The 27,929-nt window shown below is 36.1% G+C and overlaps 4 protein-coding genes and 1 non-coding gene across 5 annotated transcripts; 2 read left to right on the top strand and 3 right to left on the bottom strand.

The window, feature by feature from the left end:
• The first annotated feature begins 5,538 nt into the window (after window positions 1-5,538).
• Window positions 5,539-8,161, top strand: LOC110625325 (methylesterase 17). The gene is made up of 4 exons (XM_021770941.2): window positions 5,539-6,038; window positions 6,128-6,268; window positions 7,024-7,158; window positions 7,527-8,161. The coding sequence occupies exons 1-4, from the start codon at window positions 5,775-5,777 to the stop codon at window positions 7,806-7,808; spliced, it is 822 nt and encodes a 273-aa protein (XP_021626633.1). The 5' UTR covers window positions 5,539-5,774; the 3' UTR covers window positions 7,809-8,161.
• Window positions 8,162-8,626: 465 nt separating this feature from the next.
• Window positions 8,627-12,788, top strand: LOC110624671 (serine/threonine-protein kinase AtPK2/AtPK19). Its single transcript, XM_021769895.2, has 7 exons — window positions 8,627-8,960; window positions 9,443-10,290; window positions 10,983-11,065; window positions 11,153-11,273; window positions 11,416-11,589; window positions 11,960-12,067; window positions 12,351-12,788. The coding sequence occupies exons 2-7, from the start codon at window positions 9,712-9,714 to the stop codon at window positions 12,639-12,641; spliced, it is 1,356 nt and encodes a 451-aa protein (XP_021625587.1). The 5' UTR covers window positions 8,627-8,960; window positions 9,443-9,711; the 3' UTR covers window positions 12,642-12,788.
• A 268-nt stretch (window positions 12,789-13,056) lies between these two features.
• On the bottom strand, window positions 13,057-15,030 carry LOC110624670 (low affinity inorganic phosphate transporter 8). The gene has a single exon (XM_021769891.2). The coding sequence runs from the start codon at window positions 14,943-14,945 to the stop codon at window positions 13,308-13,310; it is 1,638 nt and encodes a 545-aa protein (XP_021625583.1). The 5' UTR covers window positions 14,946-15,030; the 3' UTR covers window positions 13,057-13,307.
• A 911-nt stretch (window positions 15,031-15,941) lies between these two features.
• LOC110623986 (probable inactive receptor kinase At5g58300) lies at window positions 15,942-18,534 on the bottom strand. The gene is made up of 2 exons (XM_021769022.2): window positions 17,021-18,534; window positions 15,942-16,742 (listed from the first exon to the last, which is right to left on the bottom strand). The coding sequence occupies exons 1-2, from the start codon at window positions 18,288-18,290 to the stop codon at window positions 16,126-16,128; spliced, it is 1,887 nt and encodes a 628-aa protein (XP_021624714.1). The 5' UTR covers window positions 18,291-18,534; the 3' UTR covers window positions 15,942-16,125.
• Window positions 18,535-21,946: 3,412 nt separating this feature from the next.
• Window positions 21,947-22,102, bottom strand: LOC122724952. Its single transcript, XR_006352402.1, has one exon. It is a non-coding gene; the product is annotated as a 5.8S ribosomal RNA (ribosomal RNA).
• Window positions 22,103-27,929: the final 5,827 nt, after the last annotated feature.

Genomic DNA, 27,929 nt, shown 5'->3' with positions numbered 1-27,929 from the left:
TTAACAGTATATGAGTGGACCCGCTTAGAGCAAAGATGAGAGCTCTAGCAGGGGTTTTACAGTACAGAGATAGTGTATGCACAGGTTAAGCCTTGGAACAGAGAAAAGTTTTAATGTTTACAGAAAATGTATGATCATGTATGGGATTTCACAGGTACACAGAGTTCACAGCAGACTTGCTACGGGTCCCGGCGGCCTTAAGCCGATCTGGATCCTAGCGCTGGTATCAGTTCGGTTTCCGGGCTGTTACAACCAACATCTAAGTTCAGGTTCAATACAAAGCTTTACACAGTTGTTAGCAAATCCAGAGATCATAGCAAATAAAAATATGCAACGGAACAAAAATTTGATTTTAGATTACCTCCTAGGAACCAAGTGATCTGTTTAATTCGAAAAGAATAATTTGAATTCTAATCCTTTAGAAGCTTTTGAAATATTCAATAACTTTAGGTGCTACTTCTCGTGAACACTCTCTATTGGTATCCATACGAATGCTTGCTGTTTGGAGTACTAGCACTTGAAAACGGCTAGAGCTTCTCAGTTTTCCCTTTTTCTTTTCTTGTTTTTAGAAGAGTACTAAAAAGAACATGAGTTCTCAACTCTCTTACTCTTATAGAACGTGTTTCTATTATGTAGTCTAACCAAAACAAATAGTCAATATATTTATCTAACTCAAATTGAAATGGAGAGAGAAACGAAATATATTCTAATCTATATCAAATACAGATTGATTTATTAATATTATTATTATTTAATAATAATAATAATAATAATAATAATAATAATAATAATAATAATAATAATAATAATAATAATAATAATAATATCGAATATTAATATTATTATTAGTATCAGATTAATAGACATCAAGTTCATTACTAATGTCCAGTCCAATAATGCATTCTTTGTATGCGACCCGACAAGCCCATATTAATTGGCAGTAGACTCAATCTTTATTAAAACCTACAAGTTATAAGTAGCATCTAGTAAAACATTATAATTATCCAATTAATAGGAGGATCAATTGTCCAATTAAAGCCTTATAATAGAACATACATTAATTCTTTTGTCATATAATATCTAGTTTGAACATAAGTCATGTTCAGTGTCATACTCACATTGTTCAAACTTATGATTACTCGATCTCCAAGTAGACTGATAAAATCAAATGTCATTGATCATACTATCAATTCATTTGAGTATAGCCATACATTTCTTAGTATGATTTATCGAGGGGTCTAGAAGATATCTCTCTCGGAGAGAGAGATAAATTCTATCTTGATTGTTTAATATCCTCTATATAATTTCTATTATACTCGATCATAACCTTTATAATTATCTGATTAAAGACAACATTTGATTATGTTAAAACATAATAGTCCTTACGTCGAAAACTATTACAATCTCAAGTCTAAGGATTAATTCATAACTATTATGAGATTCACTAATGACACTAATCCATATAGTGATTTCAGTGTGGGTCTATCCAATATTTTATTCTCTAACAAGCATCTATGATATTGATTTGCATCTCTATACATATAATCATCTCATGATTATTAATCAATATGCATTCCAGCTATATATATTATTATCTCTATAATAATAAGAACTAGAGATATAAATTATTATTATATAATATGCAAACAAATAACAATGATAACAAAACCTCTTTGTTAATAATAAAATGAGTAACATAAAGGTTTAGATTAATGGTCTAAGGCACATATACTAATAATTTACCGCATTATTTAAATCTAGATTTATTACTTACATATCTCCTAAAAAACTTTTCTTTGACTTGCGAAAAATCCGCTAGCTAGAGGGTGAGTTTTTAAGGAGTTTTATCTTACGTTTCAATACTAAAGCCATACAGGTGGAAGAGTTAAATCATGAGATAGCATACGAAGCATTGAAAAAAAGGAACCCACAACTTCAAATTCATGAATTCCTTAATTAAAAATCTAGTCGCGACATATCAACAGTTGATAGACAAAACCCAAAAGTATATTAGGTTGGATAATGAAGTCTAGGCATTAAAAGAAGACAAGAGGCCGAATCAAAAGTAAGGTCAGACGTCCGAGAGACGCAGACATGAAGGAGACCACAGCTACTTGTGAATTCCGTCCCACATCAAAAAATTACAGTAATTCCGAATTGTATATAATAGCTAGCACGAAACTACTAAATAACTTGGGTTAACTATTTTGGACCAAGTAGAAAGTGGGTCTAAAAGTTATTTGGGCCAGTTTGGGCCGGATTGTTTCAAGAGTTATCCCATCTCGCGAAAGAGGGATGACCAAAGTAAGTATAAGAATTACACTCCATTAACTTACGAACCCGTATTTTGATGTGGATCATGAGAAATAACAAAAAAAATCAGGTGGCCATCCAAGCTCAATCCTGAAAAGGTAGAGAAACAAGACAGGATAAAGTACTGTCGCTTTCAAAAGGATTATAATCATATAACAGAAGAATGTCAGCAACTAAAGGATGAGATTGAGAGGCTGATAAGGGACGGTACCCTTTGAAAATTCACAAAGAAGGAAAGGGAAGGGAAGGGAAGAAAATATATCTGAGCCCGAGGAACCATTGTCCAAAACAACCTCTGATCGAAAGCCTGTAGGGGTCATACATGTAATAATAGAAGGACCTAGGGGTAGTCAGGGAAAGTAAATAAATTTTCGGATGGCTAAAAAAATATTTTAAGTCTTGGAGGTTATTCACCCAGAAGTTTTACAAGCTAGATAGTTTAGGGAGCCAAATGGTCCCCTACTCTCAATATATTTGTAATATATTCCTTTTTAATAATAAAGTTAACGAGGTATTTTCATATATTATGTTCTTTAGTGATAACAAACAATGGGATTGCCTTCCTCAAAAAAAAAAAAAAAAAAAAGACAATAAGAGGTTACAAGGCGGGTTCTGCCAGGCCAGGTCACAAGGCGAGTTAGGCTAGACCATCCGGGCATTGGTCCCACTATATAAGGCTACAAGGCGGGTTTTACCAGACTAGGTCACAAGGGTTTAGGTTGTGCACTCATGCAACATGGGGAGGTAATAGCTTATGCTTCTAAACAGCTTAGACCACATGAATTAAATTATCCCACCCATGACCTAGAATTAGCTGCAGTTGTGTTTGCATTAAAGACATGGAGGCATTAACTTTATGGCGGGACTTGCCAAATTTTTACATATCACAAGAGTTTGAAGTATTTTCTCATACAAAAGGAGTTGAATTTAAGGCAGAGATGGTGGATTGAGCTACTTAAGGACTACGACTGTACCATTGAATATCATCCAGGCAAAGCTAATGTGGTAGCTGATGCCTTTAGTTGCAAGTCCTTTAGTAATTTAGCTTATCTCAAAATAGTTCGGCTTCCCTTGTTACTAGAAATCAGATCCTTAAGGGTAGAACTAGCAGTGGATGATGCATGGGTGTTATTAGCAACTCTCAAAGTTCGACTAGTTTTGATAGAAAAAGTCAAAGAAGCCCATAATCAAGATGAGCAGTTGAGTAAGATCAGTAATGAAGTAAGAGATGGCACCCGTACTGACTTTTCCATAAGGGATGATAGGACTTTAACGTTTGGTAATAGATTATGTGTACCCAAAGTGAAAAGCTTGAAGAGAGAGATTATGAAGGAAGCTCGTTGTTCTACTTACTCTATGCATCCGGGTAGTACAAAAATATATAGAGATCTTAAGAAAAATTATTAGTGGCCAGGCATGAAAAAAGAAATAAATGACTTTGTGTCCACATGCTTAGTATGCCAATAGATTAAAGCAGAATATCAACATCCAATAAGAAAGCTGCAACTGCTCTCTATTCCAAAATGGTAGTGGAAATACATTACTATGGATTTTATTTATGGGTTGCCTCGTACTTTGCATGGACATAATGCAGTATGGGTGATAGTTGATAGATTAACCAAGTCAGCATACTTTTTGCCTGTCAGGATGGATTATTCTTCAGACAAATTAGCAGAGATCTATGTCAATGAGATTGTAAGATTCCATGGTGCTCTAGTTTTCATTATTTTAAATAGAGATCCAAGATTTACTTCTCTATTTTGGTCTAGCTTGCAAAATGCTTTAGGCACCAAGTTGAAGTTTAACACTTCCTTTCACCCTCAGACATACGGTCAATTAGAAACAACTATTCAGACCTTGGAGGATATGCTGAAGGCTTGTGTGATGGAGTTTAGAGGAAGTTGGGATATGTATATACATTTAATAGAGTTTTCTTATAATAATAGTTATCATACTAGTATCGGCATGGCTTTTTATGACGATTTATATGGAAGGAGATGCAAAACACCATTGTGTTGGAATAACGTAGGAGAAATTCTATCAGTTTTTCGAGTTATATCTGTTTCTACAAGTTAGAGAATGGGCGTGACAAATTTGATACAAATTGATTCAAAAATCATAAAATGTGAATAAAACCACAGGGTGGGGCAGGAGACTGTTCACAGCTGAGCATTTAAAACCAGTTAAATTTCTGCATATCATCCAAATCCTAAAATGCAAATATAGTTGAGAATTGTATTATTAGAAAGGAGAATCTAAGCTAGCCTAATTGAGTGGAACGCTTGAAGTCTTCCCCATGCGAAAATAACAGCTCACCCCACTTTGAATGGATTTTGCTTGTTGAGTAAATGCATGTATACCCACTCACTATCTGCACTATAATATACCTTGCAGTCAAGGTTTTGACACATTCAATGGCTCGCATCCCAATTGCTGCAAGTGCCAGCTACCCCACAATCTACCTACATATTTATATACATAGGCTAAGCTAGCTTTTCCTGAATCATATAAAGATGTAGAAAAGAGAGATTAAAATACTAAAAACCCATGTTCTTGGAGGCTCAAACACAAGCAATTTAATCATTCCATGGGTTAATTTCCTCACCAACTGCTTCATCATTTGTTGCTTCTGATGTATGTATATGTATGGCCTCAATAGTAAAGAAATGAGGATATTGCTGGCCTGCAATGAAATCTCTTTTCATGCATATTATTATTTTTAATTATTATAATCCACCAAAATAAAAATATAAAAGGATGAGAATCCCTATTCCAAAGATAAATACATTATCTTTATATTAATTGATTTAACTACAGGACTGGATGCCATAGCATATAAGTAGAGTACAGCACATGCAATGCTCCCCCAAAGTTAGATGCAATTTGTTGTCTTGTGGGGATGATGGAAAAAATTTGAACCATTGATATTCAAAGTAAGGTATATAAGGTATATAAGTACATATATATCACGTGAAAATTAAAAAAATAATAAAAAAAAAACGAAAATCTCTGCAAGTGTACTGTGTATGGATTAGTATGAACCAGTTCATATTGAACTTAACGGGTATTTTGCAAGCCATCATGGAGCGTTTAACTGTGATTTTTCAATAATCAATTACATTGCTACCACTAGCAGTGAGGTTCCATATATATATTATCTCAAAACTTTTTAAAAAATTTCCATGCTCTGCTGGGAGAGTTAGCTTCAGGCGAAAGCCCATTTGCTTAAAGTGGAGTTTAGCCAATTGAGACACAACTCAATCCAAATTTCCAATAATGATTAGATGATGTTCAACATCTTTACTTTCTCTCTCTCTCTCTCTCTCTCTCTCTCTGACTACTACAACTATATAAATGCAAATGAGCTCTTTCTATTCTTTCCTACCTATAGGCAAGTTGGATAAATTTCCAAGAACTCAATGATAAGGTTTTGAATATTAAGAAAGAAAAATTAAGGGGAGATGGGAGAGGAGGTAATTGAGATGAGAGTAGAAGAAACAGCCTTGTCACGGAAGCCACACTTCGTGTTGGTGCATGGAATTGGTGGAGGAAGCTGGTGCTGGTACAAAATCAGGTGCCTCATGGAGAACGCAGGCTATAAGGTATCTTGTGTTGACCTCAAAGGTTCAGGCATCGATCAAGGAGATGCCAATTCTATCCTCTCTTTTGATGACTATAATAAGCCTCTAATGGATCTCTTGTCTTCCTTGCCTGATAATGAGCAGGTCCGTCCAACTTTATCCTTCATTATTAATTCTTGATAGATGTTGTTGATATGCATATTATTGTTGGACTGTTAATTCATATTTTACAGGTGATACTGGTGGGGCACAGCGCTGGGGGGCTAAGTATAACGCAGGCAACTCACAAGTTGGCAAAGAAGATCCGGTTAGCAGTGTACTTGGCAGCCACCATGCTGAAGTTGGGTTTCTGGACGGATCAAGATGCCCAGGATGTAATTTTTTTCCTCTTACATATATAAATCTTGTTAATTGAATTATATTATCCTTGGTAGCTGTAGCTTGTAGTGTTGTTTCCCCCGGATGATTCAAAGGCAGCCAACTAATTGCATCAGCACACCCACCTAACATTAAAAGCTTTCTTTTTACATTTTTTTAAACTACAGTAAGTTTGTGTATATTATGGAGTACGAATGTATGATAGGCATAGATTTTCCTCTACGTAATAATTATTTAGCTCTATTGTTATGTTAAGCATTTGAAAACATTATCTAATATATATCCCCACCTACATGTACTATAGGGTAGCTTCATTTCATCGCATTTGTCCTATATATGTAAACAAAAAACAAAAAAAATTATATATTTTATTATTTTTGGTTCCTTCCCAAGAAAATGGGATTAACCGACAAAGTGATTGCACTGATGTTTTACCTTTTCCACCAAGCTAGCTTTTTATATTTTGGGGGATGGGTGGGTTAATTTTTAAAGATCTTATGATTGAAGGGGAATAGTTAAATTTCTAAAATGATATTATGTTGACATTGCCGGTTTTGCAAAATTTATATATATTATTTTATATTTAATAAAATTATATTTTTTACAAAGTATTTTTCTCGTTACAAAAATGTAATTAAATACTAGAGTAGATATGTCAAATTAGTGTCATTTTAGAATATATGGCAGTAAGTTATGCTAGGTTTTTACTGTAGAATAGTGTGTAAATATATGTGAAAAATTGAATTGACAGGGAGTTCCGGAGCTGTCCTCATTTGGTGAGGTGTATGAGCTAGGATTTGGATTGGGAAGTAATGAGGCTCCTACGAGTGCCATTGTGAAGAAAGAATTCCAACGCCAAATCATCTATCAAATGAGCCCACGAGAGGTATACATACTTTTTTATATATGACTTTTTCATATGCTTTTGTTAATGGGTATCCATACTTCTTTTCTTTTATATATATATATATATTCCCTAGCATTCAATTCCTGTTCATCCTATATATTGTTGTTGATGGCTAATATGTTGGTTAAATATTCGCTTTGATTTTTTTATTTATATATATATTTTTGAATAATACTCTTCAACCCATTTTAATACGTAGAGTATGATTAAATTAAACATTCGAGAATATCTAACCAATTAGTTAGTACCATAGTGATTGAAGAAAATTTATATTATTATGATGGTTATATATTAGGTGGGTTCTAAAGTAGAGCTTATTAAATGTTAATCATGCATTATGCATGCAGGATTCAATCCTAGCTTCGATGCTGTTGAGACCAGGACCAATCCTAGCATTAAAGAGAGCCCAGTTCAAGGAGGAGGAGAATGGTGATGGCATAGAGAAGGTGAAGCGTGTGTACATAAAGACAAAGCATGATCATGTAATAAAACCTCAGCAACAAGAGGCTATGATAAAGAGGTGGCCTCCATCTCAGGTTTTTCTTTTGGATTGCGATCACAGCCCTTTCTTTTCCTCTCCATTTCTCCTTTTTGGCTTGCTCGTCAAGGCAGCAGCTTCTGTCGGATAATAGCTCACAGAATCCGCTTCTTCTTCATTGGTGATTGCACTAAAACCAAGTACATATATATGCAACTTGATTTTTGGAATAAATCACTAAAAACCATTCATGTATAGCTTCATCTTTGGGCTTGTGGTTTCCTACTTATCTTGCTTATTAATCACTCAAAGTGCATGGCCATCTTTTCACTTAATATGTAATGCGTATATCTTGCATTTAGGTTTTAACAGTATGTATCATGCTAATTGTTTTTTAATAATAATAAAAAAAAGAAAAAAGAAAAAAGCGCATGGCCATCTTATTCTGATGATGCCAAATCAAGAAGTCCAACATTTGCATTAAATGGAAACATTTATACTTGTAGTCTCTTATTAATTCCAATGCCAAATCATATAATTTAACCTTTTAAAGCCAAACTAATACAGAAACATTTACGCCTAATTCCGTCAATTATTTCAAGTCAAATAAAGAAAATTAAGTCTTAATTTTGCTGTCTATTCGAGAATATCCTTAACAATATGTAAAAGAATAAATTAAAATAATTAAGAAAGAACAATTTCCACTTGCAAAAATTGACCCTTTTATTATTCTTTTCAATAGGAGAAGAATATTTTTTTTCCATCATTGATGCTTAAATATTTTCTTCAAATAAGAGATATGACGACTTCTTGTTGTATTAATTTTAACCCTCTAATTACAAGTCATGTTAAATATAATCATTTTAATTGAATAATGGAGAAATAACTTTTTAATTTTTAAATATTAATTGTGAATGTCTGATTTAATATCGATTTTGAAGTACTAATTTTAACCGTATTTCAGCCAGTGATTGATTAAAAAACAGATTCCGTGAACGAAAATCAGGCGTGATCCAGCTCCAAACGGCAACGCCAAGTCGCCGCATATCCCTCTTCATAAAGGAAAAGGAAAAGGAAAACGTTTTTAACTAGCTGTACAGGTCTGTCTAGCATATTAGCCAGGAGAAAATCGCCACGTGAGCGACACCCGAGCATCAAAGTATCAAATCCAGGAAGTTATTCCGTTAACTACTCAAATAACATAAGCCTAGTATACATATATACAGAAGCCATCACATAACTTATATATTTCACGCCAAAAGGTTTTCTTGATCTCCATTCTCTGTCTCTGCAATATTCAAAGGTTAGACCAATCTTTCGCTTCCTCTCCATGTTTTCTCTTTATTTTCCTTCGCTTTCTCCTTTCACAAATTTTCACCTTTTTTCCATGCTATTTTCGATTTTTATTTTTTGATGGATTTGGCCTTTTTTTTTTTTTTTTTGGTATCATAAAGGAAACACAGAAGACAGAAACTTGCATGGAACAAATCTAAATTTGGTTCTTGTAGCCTTGACTATCATAAAGGGAATAAAGAAGTCAGAAACATGCAACAAATCTTAAATTGGGTACCTTTGATTTATGCTTGTAGCCTTGGCTATTGTAAGGAAATAAAGAAGTTACAGGCATAGAACGAATCTGAATTGAGTTCTTTGATTTGTGCGTGTAGCCTTGAATTTCATAAGGGAAACAAATAATATAGAAGCACAGAAAAATTCTTAAATTGAGTTCCTTTTATTTGTGCTTGTAGCATGTACTGATTGTATATATGTTTCACTCAACTGCAGATATCTTCATGAATTCAACCTGTGCTGCTGCATCAACTGTTTCCTGTAAATCGGGAAACAAGAACGACTTCTTTTTCTGGATTTTGGATTGCTTGTTCCCTACTTTCCTTGGAACTCCTGTTGCATTCAAAAACTTTCTCTTGTTTAAGGCCATTGTTAGATCTCCCTCTTCATCAGTTTGCATCTCTCCTTCTATTGGAGAGATTAACCTATAAAATCCAAAGTTGTTTTCCTCCCATTTTCAAGATAAGTTGTCTTCATTAGCCAACATGGTTTCCTCTAAATTGACAATGCCCTTCCAGAATAATTCACTTCTCCCAATAGGACCACCTGATGCTCTTCCCTCTGATTATGTTGAGTTTGATTTTTCTGACGTATTTGGTTCTGCTCCTTGTCAAGCCTCAACACAGAATTTGGTTGTCGGTTCAGCGGCTAGTGGATCGCTGTACGAGGATCCTGCTGTCATCTGTAGTCGATCCCATTCCTTAGTGGGCCCTTCAAGTCATGTTAGTCATCCTTTGAAACTCAGCAAACTCACATTATGTGACACAGAAGAAGATATCTTGGAACTCACAAACCCAGTTATTGGAGAACCAAGAGGAGACCTTACAGAACCTCCCACTGCTGTAGGGCTTGAAGATTTTGAAGTTCTGAGGCTTGTAGGCCGAGGTGGTTTTGGAAAGGTGTATCAAGTGAGGAGGACTGATACGTCAGAAATATATGCGATGAAGGTCGTGAGGAAAGATGAGATAATGGAGAAAAATAATGCTGGATACTTGAAATCTGAGAGAGACATATTAACAAAAGTGGATCATCCTTTCATAGTGCAACTCAGATACTCATTCCAAGTAATAAAGTAACCTTTGTTTTTTTCCCCTTCAAAATTTACCTATTTCTCTGGTGCTTTATGATGGAAGTTAATAATTTTGATTAAGTTGAATATTTTGGTTTTCAAAATTGAATGCATTGTTATTTATTATTATTAAGTGAACCACTTAAGAAATAAGCCAACTAGGTAGAAGTCACCCTTGAAAACTGGCTTGCGAGAGGATGCCCAGGTTGTCCCTTAATAACGTGGCTTTGCAACTATAACCCATTAGAGAACTAATGTCCTAATTGGTCACGGCTGACCCCTTACATATTGGACTCCATGTCCTTACTCAGAGGGCTGAGATCACCACTCTGGGAGCTCCTGACTTTAATACCATTAACGTGAACAACTTGAGGAATAAGCCAACTAGATAGAAATCCTAATTGGTCACGGCTGACCCCTTACATATTGGACTCCATGTCCTTACTCAGTGGGCTGAGATCACCACTCTGGGAGCTCCTGACTTTAATACCATTAACGTGAACAACTTGAGGAATAAGCCAACTAGATAGAAATCACCCATAAAAACTGGCTTGCAAAAGGCAAGGTGTCCAGGGACTTATACCTTTCACCAAAGTTGTCCCTTAGAAATGTAGGATTATACCATATTATTATCTTTCCATTTTCATGCCATGTACCAGATTAATTTGCATTTCTTTCTGTTGGCAGACTAAATATAGACTCTACCTCGTACTTGATTTTATTAATGGAGGTCATCTTTTCTATCAGCTCTACCGCCAAGGCTTGTTTAGGTATATATATAATTAGTATCTTAAGTGCTTACTATGGCTTTATTGTGAAATTTTAAGTTATAATTTTCCATTTTTTTATTACTTCAGAGAGGATTTGGCACGTATATATACTGCTGAGATTGTTTCTGCTGTCTCTCACCTCCATGCAAATGGAATAATGCATAGGGATCTCAAACCTGAAAATGTTCTTCTAGATGCAGATGGGCATGTATGATTCTACAACTTGCGATATGTGATTTTTTCTTATGAGTTTGCTTCAATGCATATGTACTGAGCTCTAAGCTGCGATTCATATGTACTGAGCTTTAAGCTGACCTAATCCTTGGTGCTATCATTGTGTCAAATTACAGGTGATGTTGACAGACTTTGGCGTGGCAAAGCAGTTTGATGAAAATACAAGGTCAAACTCCATGTGTGGAACTTTAGAATATATGTCCCCTGAAATCATTCTTGGGAAAGGCCACGATAAGGCTGCAGATTGGTGGAGTGTTGGAATCCTATTATATGAAATGCTTACGGGAAAGGTTAGTCTTCATTGTTAGATCTGCAACTCTATAATTTCTCAGTTGAATTCATGTCCATTGATTTTTTTTTTTTTTCATGTTCTGCATATTCATTTATTTTGGATGAAAGTTTGTCTCATTTAAGGAGTGTTTTTTTGCATCAGTTTTTCCCACTGGATAAGTTCTTTTGAATTTTAAATCAACATGATCATGAAACAGTATACTGAGAATTAAAGAAAATAAAATTGCAGTGAAAGTAAGATGCTTATTGTTCTGTTACATTGTTTTTGGTTTACTTAGAAACACGCAATTTGACGGCTAACATAAAAGTGAGTTTTTTCCAGAGTCCTCAGATTGCTTAGTTTTCAATTTACTGTTGCTGGTTTTGCAGCCCCCTTTTATTGGTGGAAATAGAAAACAAATTCAACAGAAGATCATAAAGAATAAGATTAAGCTGCCATCATTTTTGACAGGCGAAGCACATTCGCTTTTGAAAGGGGTAAATTTGTTTCTTCTCTTGTTTCTGCTTTCATGCGGTGAAACTTTAATATGCAATATCCCATATTACATTATTGCATTTCGTAGACTGAAAAGAAAACAAGGTAACTTTATTGTCCTTCATTTGTCAATCACATCCAAGCCCTGAAATGGACTCCCCGTTATCCAAAATGTATTATTCTTGCTATAGGCTGATGCAGCAAAGAAGACATGGTATTTCATATTTTGTTGCATGCTTAATATTGGTTAAAAACTGAAAACAGAATGTGCATTTTGTTTTTCAGCTGCTGCAAAAAGAAGCAAGTAAGCGACTTGGTTGCGGACCAGGTGGAAGCAAGGAGATAAAAAACCACAAGTGGTTCAAGTCAATCAACTGGAAGAAATTGGAAGCAAGGGAAATCAGGCCAAGCTTTTGCCCAAAGGTTGCAGGTAACCTTTGTGTTGCAAACTTTGAGGAGTGCTGGACCACCATGCCAATCCTGGATACTCCTGCTGCTACTCCAAAGTCCCATGATAATCCATTCAAGGGTTTCACTTATGTAAGGCCTGCCTCTTTTCTTCAGACTCCGCCTTAGAAAGGTTGTACAAAGTCTTCCAAATCCACTGCCAAGTTAGTGCAGATGCAGTTGACTATATTGCTAATTCAAGACCACTATAAAATCAGACTCTCATACAAAATTTTTCATATTTCATAACCCATTCTCTTTTAAAGTTAGAGTATATAAATAATATATGAGCTGTATATTTAGTTTTCTAAAATTTAATTGACTTTAATTAAATTAACATATTATATTTTATTTTTAAGAAATTAATAAAAAATTTAAAAAAAAATCATACATCTGTGTATTTATGTTGTATATGCATTTATTTTTTTAAACAAACAAATTACGATTTTATTGATCAAGACAAACTGGATATGAATAATACTAGAAGCACAGGACACCTTTCCTAAAGATCAGATGTAGAACAAACTAGGGAAGTACAACAGAGTTTGCTAATCTTAAATGAAATCCAATAAAAAAATAGCACAAATTTATCCTGAAATTGGTCAACTGCAATCCCAACTTTATTTGTATAGTATGTATATGTGCTTGCAGTGACAAAATCAAAAGTATTTCTCTTTGCCCATCCTTTATTTATATTTGTGAAGAAGAAGAAGAAATGGAACAAGTTTATTCTTAGTTAGATATTGATACCTATAGTTTGTGATTGTGTTGAAAAGGAATCAACACACCTAAGAATTAAGTCATCTCAGAACTAGCATTGTGTTCTCTGCCATTCTCATTTGCACATCCATCTAGTTCTCTGTCCTCTCCGGAGATTTCCTCAAGCGACCTGCCTTTTGTTTCCGGCACCAAGAAAGAGAAGAAAAACCCAAGCAAATTTACCACAGCCAGTGCAATGATTGCCTTCTTGATTTGCTTCGAATCTCCTCCTAATGTGTAGGTCTGCACAACAAATGCACCTAGAATAGCTCCAGCTTTTCCTGCTGCTGCTGACATACCATGGCATGTTGAGCGAAATCTTGCAGGGAACAGCTCTGCTGGGACTATGAATGTTGTGCTGTTGGGTCCAAAGTTGGCAAAGAAGAGAGTAAGCCCATAGAGAACCACGAATAATATGGGGTTGCCATCGCAGTAATCATGTTTGGAATTTGCCCCGCACTTGGATTTCTCTCCTCTAACATTCCCATATTGAAATCCAAGAATTGCCATGCAAATCGACATGAGAAGGAAGCCACCGAGTTGGATTATGTACCTGCCAATCTTGTCAATCAGCAAGACAGTGAACCAGTATCCAGGAACAGTTGCAACCAGTGCTATTATGGTCATGGCTCTAGAGATATAGTACATCTCTTCCAATGCATTCATTACTGGGGCCTTATATACCAGTCCACTTGCAGGGTAGATATCTTTCTGGGTTAACTGGAGACTGTAGAAGGCAATATCTAATAAGAACCAGGTGCTAGTTGTACCTAGAAGGTGAATCCCATGCCTCGCAAGGAACTCAGAAGAGAAGAGACCATATGAAGTGCTTTTGGGATTAGCAGGAGGCTTGGAGCCTGTTTCTTCGATATAAATGTCGCTTTCAAGCACTGTCGCCATATCTGCAGCAGCCTTCTTGTGGTTTCCCTCAACCAAGGCAGTGTACCGAGCAGTTTCAGGCATTTTCATTCTCCAGTAAAAGGTTAAAGCTGCAGGGATTGCACCTATCATGAGCACAATCCGCCAAACAAAATCAGCTTCAGGCTGAGTTGATAGTATGTGGTTTTCACTAAATGGAGGAGCTTTGAAAGTATCCTTGAATATCTTGGATATGATTGTGGCTACGGCTCCTGCAAACAGTATTCCCATTCCTTGCATTGCGAAGACAGCGGCGATGAAGGCTCCTCGGGTTTTCTGATTGGCATATTCAGACATGATTACGGCAGAGAGTGGATAGTCCCCTCCAATGCCAAAACCAAGCCAAAAGCGGAAGAAACAGAGAGTAGCTACCACACCATCAGCTGTGGAACCAAAGGAAAAGCCAGAAGCCAAAGCACAGCCCACCATTGTAACTAGAGTTATCCCATAAACTTTCTTCCTACCGAGCTTATCTCCCAGCCACCCAAAGAATAGTTGTCCTAATAAGGTTCCACATAAAGCAACTCCTGTTATAGCATTGTTGACTTTGTCCGGGAGCTTACCAGGGGCAGCTTTAGCCAGGGTAGGGTCATAGTAGTATAGGCGGCCTAGGAGCTTGGTGACAGCAGTGATGCAGAAGAGATCATAAGCATCAGTGAAGAATCCCATACCGGCAATAACTATCGCCTTGAAATGGTACAGTTGGGTCTTAGCATTGTCAAGGGCAGAGAAGATGGCTTTGGTCCCGTCCGCCATAGCTGAGCAACCTTTTCGCAGCAGATGATTTGAGAAATGGGGATGTGCTGGGAATGCAAATGAAGGTATCCATAATATAGAGGGAAATCACCAGCTCAGAGGTAGCAGAGAGTTGTTTGCCTTGATTAAGAATTGAGAATATTTGGTTTGATAGACAAGAAATTCCCATAGGGAGTAACGAGCTTGTTTAAGAATACCGTTGAGACCAAGAGCGTGAATTGATATATGGAAGAAACAGGAAAATAGAAGTGGATTAGATTAATGTTATTAATTGATTTACATTATGTTCTTCTGTGTCTTTTTTTTTTTTTTTTAAGAAAGAGATATCTCAAACAATTTGGCTTATGATGGTGTTGTTTCTTTTCATTTTCTGGGATTTCTTCAATGTTTGATTGGATATTCTTTTTATTATAGAGCATATACTCACTTCCAATGGAAATTAATCCTTTAGGTTTCTTCGCATATTTAACTTTTCCTTGTGTTCAACAGTTCTATTTCACAAGGTGTTGGTGTGGATTGAAAACCAAATAATATGTTGTGAAGTCCATATGCAACTGGCAAAGTTAAATCAGCATATATTTCGTCCAGCATGGAGAAACTTGTATGTGCAGAGTTATGAATCCTTCTCTCTTCCTCTGTACACCCTTTTCTTTTGCATTATTATTGCCAATTGAGAACAATTTCAATCGGAGTAATTGATTTTGCATACTTCAGAATCTACGTCCTAGGATTTCTGACAGCACGCTTCCTTCCAATTAGGTGTTTGCATTGGTTAGTTCATCAATTGAAGGAGATTCTTCTTCATATAGGAAGAAAAGGCTTGATGTAAAATTACAGAAAACCAAGATGACTCTGCTTTTTAACAAGATTGTTTGCTTATATTGTGGAACTTAATTCAAAACCATAGAAAATATTAACTCGCATTTTAAATTTTCCCACCCTTGGTCTGTGGTTAGTACTACATTTGTAGAGTGTGAATTTTACAAACCATTCCTCTTTAGCGCCATTAATTAAGCATATAACTGTAGATTAAGATAAAGCTGATAACACAAAATGGAAACTAACAAACAAGCAGGAAAAGAAAGCTTATTTTCTAACATCTGAAGCTACTGCCTATGAATGCTCCATATCAGACAGTATCTGATATGTTTGACACCTCTGAGGAACTTGTTTTAAACACTCATGGGGTTTGAGTATTAGACTCGGTCTCGGAGGACAGCTGGTTCCTTGACTCAGGTTCTTGAATTCCCTCCATCATTCTAACTACTTCATCCATTGTTGGACGCATGTCTGGCAGCTTTGCCACACATGCCAATGCAATCTGAAGCATCTGCACCATCTCCTCTTCAATGTTTTGGTACTTCATTAGCTCTACATCAAACACCTCTGCAGTCCATTCCTCCCTCACCACTGACCGCACCCATCTTGGCAGATCAACCACATCATTGCGCCCTCGAGCTTGAAGCGGGGCTTTCCCTGTCAGCATTTCAAGAAGTACAACACCAAAACTATAAACATCAGATTTCTGGTTCACTTTTCGTGTTTCCATAACCTCAGGAGCTACATAGCCAATGGTTCGAGAAATAGTTGCAGGGAAGTTCATAAGAGGAGTCAAGCCAACATCAGAGATGAGACCATCGAGGTCAGGGGTTAGAAGCACATTGGAAGCTTTGATGTTGCCATGAACAAATTTGACACCACTTTCAGAATGAATATGGGCAATGCCCCTTGCAGCTCCAAGGCAAATCTTCACTCTTGCTTCCCAATCCAGTGGACTTCTTCCTGTTCCGGTGCTACCTATTGTGTTAGGCAGAAAATTAAGAGGCAAGTGAGTAAAAATATAAAGAATTCTCCAAGGTACAAGCATTGCAGATGCAGAGCCAAAACAAATTTACATAATTCTTTTAAAATGGAACTGGAATTATACTTTCGTCGCATGTAATAGTTTCGTATCTTGTAATACTAAATTGTTTTGTAGTGAGAATGAGAAATTATCTTATAGGTGAAGCAAGAAGCTGAAGTAAAGAAGACAAGAACTCATTGATCATAATGGAGCAAAAGAAAAGAAAGCATACCATGCAAAACTGCAGAGAAGCTTCCAGTAGTCATATAGTTGTAAACTAAAAGCTTTTCATCCTTGGAATAGTAATAAGCACGGAGTGGTGCAACATTTGGGTGTTGTCCAGTCCTCCCTACAACCTCCATCTGCTGCTCAAATTCCTTCTTTCCAACTGCAACTTCCTTCAACCTTTTCACCACTACTGTTGTCCCATCCTCCAAAACTGCCTTATATGCTGTTCCATAGCTCCCTTTACCAAGAACTTCAGCCGAAGCTCTCAACAAATCCTCAAGATCAAAGTTATAAGAACAACCTTCAAAGAAGAACAATTTGTTTTTTTCAGGCTCTTGTACACCACTTCCAAAATCCTTGGGTTTTTCGCTCTCAGCTTTCCCTTTCAAAACACCAGTTCTGTTGTCTTTTCTTTTCAAACAGCATATAAAGATGGCTAGAGCTATGAGAAGTAGGATTGCAGATCCCCCGACAGCTATAGCAATTATAGAATATAATCCTAATTTCTTCTTTGAGGTGGCAACATGAATATTAGATTTTGTTGGTGAGCTAGCAAGGTAAGTTGGGGAAGGAGAAGGAATGATGGTGGGGCAATTCTTGAGAGGCGGTCCACACAATAGAGAATTTCCATCAAATGAATGATAAGGGAACTTCTGCAGAGAGTGTGGAATCGAGCCATCAAGGTGGTTAAAGCTCAAATTCAAAATCTTCAGTTTTGGGAGGCTGATATTGGGTATGGCTCCAGAGAATGAATTGTTCTGGAGGTACAATGCAGAGAGTTGTCTCAGATTCTGAAGAATGGGTGGAATGCTACTAGTGAAGGAGTTAAAAGAAAGATCCAGGACAGTTAGCTGGGGAGAGAGCGAGGCAGGGAAGGCACCAGAGAAATTATTATGTTGGAGGTATAAGTACTGAAGAGAAGGAATGGAAGTAACATCAGAAGGAAGATTTTCATTAAGATAGTTGGATCGCAGGCTGAGGATCCTAAGAGCATCAAGCTTGCCTATGGTGTTGGCTGGGATTGGACCATAGAGTCCAACGCCAGGAAGATGGACGGCGATCACGCGGGTTCCATTTGAATTACACGTAATTCCAACCCAAGAGGAGCAAACTGAGATGGAACTGTTCCAATTGAGTTTTCGGACATGGGGGACAGCGGCCGCAAAATCAAGAAGTGATTGAGTGTCAGAGTTCAGGTCAGCAATAATTTGGGGAACAGTGGACAGTATGAATAATAGAAGAGCAAACCGAGAAATGAAGGACAGTAGCTTCATTGATTCCGCCTGGGCAGTTCCTGGTTGGTCAGTGAAGAGAAGAGAAAACAATGCTTAGCAGACAAGCATCTGAGGAAGCACAGATTATTAGCGGCAGTAGCAAAAAGAATTAATATACATGTATATGTACTTAACAGGACTGAAGCTTAACTACATGGTGGGTTTGCATCGGAAATTAATAAGATGAGCTTGGTAGACATTTTTCATTTTGGGAAAGCAAAGCTCACTTAATCAGATAAAGCAGTGCAGAAAGCCAGAAAGCAAAGTGGTGATAAAGAATCCAATAAAAAAGATGGGTAATAAAGAAAAAGCAAAAGTTACCAAAAAAAAAAAAAAAGGTTCCATTTCCCCCTTTTCTTTTTCACTTAAAGGCAGTGCATTCTAAAAAAAAAAAAGATAGGCTGTTTTTTCTCAGTAGCCTGCAAAGAATCAGATGCCACTTTGCATCAATCCAGTTGCTTTGAATTATGGATATAAAGCTGAGTTATTATTATATTCATCAGAAACAGAAATGAATTAAGAGCAGGACAAGGAAGGAAGCTGGAAGGAAATAACCATAATCACTGAAGACAACCAGGAAAACTGGAGAGAGGAGAGTGATGCATGCAATTGGTTGTTGTAACCACGTACAGCTCAAAGCATGCATGCAACTTATCCTTGCTGATAATAATATTTGAAGAAATAGCAATTTTTTTTTTTACCATGAAAAAATTGGATTATAATTCAAACATCCTTTTTGCCAAGGTTTCCAAATTCGTTGTTTAGAAAATTAAATATATAAACAATGTTAATAGAGTTGCAGTAGGTGATTTATGTTACTGGAAGAAGATAAAAGTGATTTTTACGTCTTTGTACCTTTTAGAGTGTTGTGTAATTTTGAGTTTGAATTCAAAAAAAATTCAAATGTCTGATGATTGCCACTTTAAGTAAATTGTGTATGTGGAAGCTTAGAGAAGCATCATTAACTTTGAGCCATGTATGTGTTTATTATTAATTGACGTAAATAACTAGAGTTTTAATTGCTTAGCTTATATTAATAGGTGTTATATTTAATTAATCACTTGTTGATTGGAACTATTAACTCACCGCAAGTAATACTAAGCTTCAACCAAATTTTTCATTATGGTCAAAGGCAAATGGAAATGATTTACTACACGGTGACATCATGCCATATCAATATTAACTTCTAAAACATAATATTATCAAGTGAAAATCTATTCATTTGTCTAGTGGCACCGTACGTGTATGATTATGAAGAGAATAATAGAAATGGCTCCTTATTCTCTACATCACTTCTATGTTAATTTAGAGATTTTTACATATAAATCTTTTAACTAAATTTCTCCATTATCATATATATATATATATATTTAAAAAAAAAAAAAAACCCTTGCTTCAAGTCTCCGGTCACATCTGACATAATGCTTCAAGACTACTCGATTGATAATGAAAGTATTATCTCTCTTAATGAACATTAATATACTTACCATGTATTAAAATTTCTTAGCTAAGAAATCCTAATGTTGGTTAGAGTTATTGTTATTTGTCAAACTCTATACCTCTTACATCAAATGATGTCTTAATTTTAATTCTTGATAATTAAGACTTACCTTTCAGAAACACTATTATAAATAAATCTGTCTGTCTTTGTTGAGAACTTCTTATATCAAGAACTAAATCAACATAGAATTTTCTCCCGATTTTTTTTCTTCTCAACTGATCACCTATTTCCGTATATAATCAACTTGTGCTGCTTAATAATTTGCACATCTATATATCTATAAAATAAAGCTAAATAAATTCAAGTAATATATCTTTAAATTTGTGTATTTAAAACAAGTGGTCATATATTTTAATTTTATTTTTAAGTTACTATTTCATATTAAATGATATTACTAATTAATATATTCATAATAAATATAATTTATTATCTTTATTATTATAATTAACAAAGTGTGCAATATGTCCATTTGGTTTTAAACCAAACGGAATTTAAAAAATTAAAAAAGAAAATTTTATAAATCAAAATCGAATCATTTGGTTTTCCATTGATCAATGATCGAATCATTTTTACAGAGGAGTAGGCTTCCTGCACAGGACATTGTCCTTGGGGGGTTCTTGTGAGCCATTTTAATTTCCTTGTTGGTTCTTTTTTATTGTTCTTATTTCTAGTTGGGGATTGTAAATCTATGAGAGAGTTACATTGTTAGAGTTGTATTGTTTTCCATTATTAATCGGTACAAGTTTTCAATACTATTTCAAATCCTTTCCATTGTTCTTTCAGTTTTCAAGTTATACGTGTTTCTAACTCTATCAAATTGGTTCGACTTGCCGGATTTTGAGGAGCTAATCCATAATGGAAAATAGAATAAAGAAGATAAAGAAGAACATTACAGCCTTCCAAGAAAACCTAAATATGTAGATTGTGATCTTGAACAAAAATTTAATAGAATCGAGCATTTGCTTACCCAATTATTATGGAAGGAGGCGAGTTATTATGGAAGGAGGCGGCAAAAGGTAACCTTGAAGCTCTTAAATATTTTCATTAGCATCAAGCTAGTGGAGAGTTTGCTACTATCAATAGAGATGCTCCACATCAATTTCTAGAAGTGTTATTTAACAAGAGAATAGGAGAAATACCCACCTTTACTGGGGAAAATTCACAAGGATGGATTGAGCAAGCTGAGTATTAATTCGAATCTTGTGCTACCCACCATAAAATGAAGATCTATAAGGCTCTAGTTTGCATGGAGGGGTCCTCCCTTCAATGGTTGCAGGAAAGAGGGCTCCAGATCTATCTTGGAACTAGCTTAAGCTTGAATTAGTACAAAATTATGGTGGAGATAGTGGAAATGCAAGGGGCCCAAAAGAACATCGGGTGGCCGTCCAACATTTGGACACATTTGTAGAGCATGCAGATGAATTGGTGTCTCGATCAGATCAAGTATTAGACTCTTCAGTCTCTTTCAATGAGTTATTTTCTAAATGGGTTTATGTTGAAAACCACATCCAATTGGAAAAAGGTAATGCGCAATCCTCCCTTCAGCTAGTTTTTAAGGTGAGTTAGACCTGATCCAAATTTAATATGGTATCAGAATCTCCCACTGATATGGACCTTCCATAAATATGTCATGCTCCAGTGTGGTCCTGGATGTGAGGGAGTACGTTGAATCCCACCTCGATTTAAAAAAGGGTGATGTGCCTTATATAGATACCTTATATAGGTCATAGGCAATCTTCCCCTTGTGTTAACTTTTTTGGGGCTAGTTTTTGAAGTGAGTTCGGCCTTATCCAAATTTAACATGGTATCAGAGCCTTTCGACCGATGTTGGGCCTGAATGTGTCATGCCTCAGTGTGGTCCTGGACGTGATGGAGCGTGTTGAATCTCATACCTATTTGTGAAAGGAGTAATGTGACCCTTGTCAGCCATGGGCAATTCTTCACCTTGAACTAGTTTTGGGGTGAGTTAGGTGTAATTCAAATTTAATATTTGAAGTAGAGAAGTAGAGAAAAGGATGAAGATTCAAGGGGACCTTGAATTCTATTGCATGGATGAGGCAGCAACAAACCTGGGTAAAGAGCTTCATATTCATTTTGCAAGGAGTAAGGCGTTTGGCGTTTCTGCGGGGCGAAGGGGTTGGAGGCGACGGTTGCGTGACACCCAGGCAGACGTGCCCTCGGTCGGATGGCTTCGGGAGCAACTTGCGTTCAAAAAATCGATGGTTCGCGGGATTCTGCAATTCACACCAAGTATCGCATTTTGTTGCGTTCTTCATCTATGCGAGAGCCGAGATATCCGTTGCCGAGAGTCGTTTTGGTTCTCGAAAGAGGACGACGCGTCCCGAACGGGAGCGCCCTCTCTTCGTTTCATGATCCTTGGCGCTTCTCGCGCAGGGGTTGGTTGTTGCGGCCGCGGCGAGCACGCTTGGGGGGGTGTGTGCAGGATAAATCAAAATCGAATCATTTTATAAGCAAAATATAAAGACAATGATCGATCTACATCACAAGATATCCAGAAGGTAAAAATACAAGCTCATTCATGAGAAGCACTAGTGTCTTCATAGTGGCAGCATAAGTCCATTTTCATTGTGGTAGCAACAATTGTCTTCATCATGAGAGCAAGAAATCATCTAGAAGAAGTTGAAGCCAAGTGAATGTAACGGTTAGCTACTTGCTTGGAATTTAAACTCACATTAGCGGAATACGACAATTTCGAATTGTATATAATAGCTAGCACGAAACTATTAAATAACTTGATTTAACCATCTTGAGCCAAGTGGATCTAAAAATTATTTGGGCCGGACTGTTTCAATTGATATCAGAGCCATCTTGGATCAGACAAATTGTGTAGAGCTATTATATACAATTTGAAATTGCCGTGCTGATGTGGGATTGAATCCCAAGTAGGTAGCTGACCGTTACACTCTATCCTGCTAAATTTACGTTACACTCTATCCTGCTAAATTTACGTTACACTCTATTCTGCTAAATTTACGTTACACTCTATCTTGCTAAATTTACGATATCCTTATCGCAACTGAATCGAAACAATTGCTAAACCAGGACTGGACTCTTGGGTATTGTGGTTTGCTAGTACCTCGGGCGGCTCCACCTTATCTCACACGGATAGCTCTTTCCTCGCAGACCCACTAGTTCCGCACAATTTATCTGATCCAAGATGACTCTTTTGGATTCACTTTCCACTTGGTCCAAAATGGTTAATCCAAATTATTTAGTAGTTTATACTAGCTATTATATACAATTTGAAATTGCCGCACTCCGCCGATGTGAGATTGAATCTCATTTTCACTTGTTTCAAATTGGTTAATTCAAATTATTTAATAGTTCATACTAACTATTATATACAATTTGAAATTGTCATAGTCCTCGTCGCAACTAAATCGAAACAATTGCTAAATTAGGATGGACCATTGGGTATTATGGTTTGCTAGTTTCTCGGACGGTTCCACCTCATCTCATACGGATAGCCCTTCCTCGTAGGCCACCAGCTCTGCATAATTTGTCTGGCCCAAGGTGGCTCGGATAACAATTGAAACAGCCTAGGCCAAATTGGTTCAAATAATTTTTGGATCCACTTTCCACTTAATCCAAAATAATTAATCCAAATTATTTAGTAGTTTCGAGTTATCTATTATATATAATTTAAAATTACTGAATTCTGTTGTGGATGTGTGATTGAATCCCTAAGCAGGCAGCTGATTATTACTGTGGAAATTTATAAAGAATTTAAGAAACAAAGAAGAAGACTAGGCATTTTTTGATTCTTTGAATGGTTTTGCAAGGCGAGAGAGTTGAGGTTAGGGAGATGAGAGGGTCGGGGAGCAGAGAGAAGAGGGATGTGCCGCAGTAGTAAAGGAAGACTACCGATGTGCCGCAGTAGTAAAGGAAGACTACCATTTTACTGCATTATAAAAAGGTATTAACCGAGATAAAAATATAAAATAATTAAATAATTATTAGAATTAATTATATAAAATATTATTAAATTAAAATTTTATTCCATTTAAATAATTATAAAATGTTAATAACTATAAATAATTAAAATATAATAAAAAATAAAATTGTGATTTTAATAGTCTATATCAAATGGTACAAATATTAAATAATTAAGTTATTAAATTTAAATTATTATAATTTATTATATTAATAATTATAATAATTTTATTCGCCTTACTTTTTATAAATATATTTGTCACACCCAAACCCCAAACTATAGAGACTGATATGACCCGAAAAACTGACAGAACTTCCTCTGATATTTATACTTATAAAAACATTTAACCTGCTATAATACCAAAACATTAAGTATAAAAGAGAAAAAACTGATAGTTGGACCTGTCAATTCATAAAATATTTACAACAACCCAAAACCTTCTTCATTGGGCTGTACATTCAATACATGATCTAACAAAATTACAAACAGAAATAACAAAAGACCTAGGATTGGTCCGACCTCCTCTCTGAGTGGACGATGTGGAAGGAAGGATAAACTAGGAGATGAAGACTGCTGAGTAGATCACCAAAAAAGAACTGAAATATTAAAAGAAATATAAGGGTGAGTACAACTACTCAGTGAGCGGATAAATAAATAACAAAGGGAAAAAGATAAGTTTAGGTACGTAATAGTACCAAATATTTCGCTAAAATAAGTCAGCTGAATAACTATAATTTAATTCCATCAATATAAAATAAACTGTGAAAAATAGAATCCGCATACACTCATAATATGTTCCCTGCAGATAATGCTGGCATCTCAGGTATAATAAAATAATAACAGCCTGAGAGCAATGCTGGCATCTTAGGCTCTATAATGACAAATTTGGCCCAAGAGCAAATAAAATACTGGTCATACACATGTGCAGAGCTACCCCCAAAGGGTGACCACCTGACATACGCCCCAAAGGCTGTCTGTATATCAAGCGCTGTCCCAAAGACAGTATAAATATATCATGCTGAAAATAAATCACCTGTCATCAAGGTGTTATCTGTTCGGTGCATATACAGAGTGTAATCGGCTATTTATTCAGCTGTGCTTTAAATTAATTTCCATTTATTCAAGAAACATAAATTAACTTTATCCTTTCCCATTTTAAATAAACAAAGTAACATATACACATATAAATATATTTAAAAAAAATATCAATGTTATATATTTATCCACTCACCAGAATATGTGGGACAAAAGACCTAGGTCGCAGAAGGACCCCTATTATCTATCCGGGAAGCTGGATCCTCTCCTAGAATTAAAAGAAAATAAAATAATATATCAAATAATAAAAATGCTCTAAAACAATAATATAAAACGTAAAATACGAAATTGTAAAATATTTTTATATATAGTTTTAAGAAAATTTGGGCAGTATCTCGGCATAGCTAGACCTCCCAAAAATACCCAAACTCAACAAATACTCAATAAGCTGTAAATATTATTTAAATCAACCTAAGAAAATCATTCATCCAAAAATAAATATAAAACCCCATTGATTGGATCTAACTAAAACATAACCCATTTTTTATTCTCAAATCACTAAAATCACTATTAAAAGGTAAAGAAAATAAATTATATCGTAAAAATTGAATAAAAGGGATAAAACTCACATACCCAATTTTAGAACCTCTAGAAGAAATTATTGAATTTCTTAGCAGGATATAGGTTTAAAACAGGATCTGGGTTGATTGGGTTGAGAAGGAGGAGATTTGGATTTAAAAGAGGAATTTTTTTTTTTTTATATATATTTTTGCAGAGCTTTTGCTCTTTTGCTGGAGGAGGAAGACGGGTTTCTGGTTTCGGGAATGTTTCGGGACATTCCCGAAACCAGTGCTTTAATGCTCAATTTTTTTTTTTTTATTAAAATTAATAGGCCTGGGCCTGGGCCTTATAATTCTCTCCTCCTAAAAGAAATTTCGTCCTCGAAATTTTACATACCTGGTGAAGGGAATAAATGTGGGAATTGAATTCGCATATTCTCTTCTTTTTCCCAGGTAGCTTCTTTAGCAGAATGATTACTCCATCGAACTTTAACTAAGGGTATTATCTTGCTCCTTAAAACCTTCTCTTCTCTGGCAATGATCTCTACTGGCTCTTCTTCATATGTTAAATCTTCCCTCAACTCAATAGGCTGTTTTTGGAGGATGTGGGAAGGATCACTTCTGTATCTTCTTAACATAGATACATGAAAGACATCATGAATCTGAGATAGCTCTGGAGGTAGTGCTAAACGATAAGCAACTGGTCCAATTCGCTCTAAAATCTCATATGGTCCAATGAATCGCGGACTCAATTTTCCACGTTTGCCAAAACGTACAACCCCTTTCCAAGGAGAGATCTTCAGAAATACCTTGTCGCCAACATTATATTCAATATCCCTTCTCTTCAAATCTGCATAACTCTTTTGTCTGTCTTGTGCTGCTTTTAATCTACTTCTGATCATCTGAATTTTATCTGTAGTGTGTTGTACTAATTCTGGACCTTCTAATTGTCTTTCCCCTACCGCATTCCAACATAATGGCGTTCTGCATCTTCTCCCATACAAAGCTTCGTAAGGAGCCATGCCGATACTCGAATGATAACTATTGTTATAAGAGAACTCCATTAAATGCACATACCTATCCCAACTTCCTTTAAACTCCATCACACAAGCTCTCAGCATATCCTCCAAGGTCTGAATCGTTCTTTCTGATTGACCATCAGTCTGAGGGTGAAAGGAAGTACTAAACTTCAACTTGGTGCCTAAAGCATTTTGCAAGCTAGGCCAAAAACGAGAAGTGAATCTTGGATCTCTATCTGAAACAATAGAAACTGGAGCACCATGAAGTCTTACAATCTCACTGACATAGATCTCTGCTAACTTGTCTAAAGAGTAATCCATCCTGACAGGCAAAAAGTGTGCTGACTTGGTTAACCTATCAACTATCACCCATACTGCATTATGTCCATGCGAAGTATGAGGTAACCCAGAAACAAAATCCATAGTAATGTGTTCCCACTTCCATTCCGGAATAGGGAGCGGTTGCAACTTTCCTGTTGGATGTTGATGTTCTGCTTTAATCTGTTGGCAAACTAAGCATGTGGACACAAAGTCAGCTATTTCTTTCTTCATACCTGGCCACCAATAGTTTTCTCTAAGATCTCTGTACATTTTTGTACTGCCTGGATGCATAGAGTAAGCAGAACAATGGGCCTCCTCCATAATCTCTCTCTTCAAGCTTTCCACTTTGGGTACACATAGTCTATCACCAAACATTAAAGTTCCATCCTCCCTTAAAGAAAAATCGGTACGGGTGCCATCTCTTACTTCATTTCTGATCTTACTCAACTGCTCATCTTGATTTTGGGCTTCTCTGACTCTTTCTATCAACACTGGTCGAACTTTGAGAGTTGCTAACAATGCTCCTGCATCATCCACTGCTAGTTCTATCCTTAAGGATCTGATCTCTAATAACAAAGGAAGCCGAACTGTTTTGAGATAAGCCAAATTACTAAAGGACTTGCGACTAAGGGCATCAGCTACCACATTAGCTTTGCCTGGATGATATTCAATGGTACAGTCGTAGTCCTTAAGTAACTCAATCCACCGTCTCTGCCTTAAATTCAACTCCTTCTGTGTGAGAAGATACTTCAAACTCTTGTGATCTGTAAAAATCTGGCAAGTCACGCCATAAAGATAATGCCTCCATGTCTTTAATGCAAACACAACTGTAGCTAATTCCAAATCATGGGTGGGATAATTTAATTCATGTGGTCTAAGCTGTCTAGAAGCATAAGCTATCACCTTCCCATGTTGCATGAGTACACAGCCTAAACCCTTGTGAGAAGCATCACTATACACCACAAATCCATCTGTACCTGAGGGTAAGGTAAGAACTGGAGCTGATGTGAGACATGTTTTAAGCTTCTCAAAACTCTCTTGACATTCATCTGTCCATTCAAACTTTGCAGTCTTTCGAAGGAGTTTAGTCAATAGGGCTGCAATGATGGAGAAATCCTGAACAAAACGACGATAATACCCTGCTAAGCCCAGAAAACTTCTAACCTCTGTAACATTAGTTGGAGGATCCCAATTGACTACTGCTTCAATCTTCTTAGGATCAACCAAAACTCCATCTGCTGAGATAAC

This window comes from Manihot esculenta, chromosome 10 (genome assembly GCF_001659605.2).
Source record: "Manihot esculenta cultivar AM560-2 chromosome 10, M.esculenta_v8, whole genome shotgun sequence".
Taxonomy (NCBI): domain Eukaryota; kingdom Viridiplantae; phylum Streptophyta; class Magnoliopsida; order Malpighiales; family Euphorbiaceae; genus Manihot; species Manihot esculenta.
This window is presented reverse-complemented; position numbering and strand designations above follow the sequence as displayed.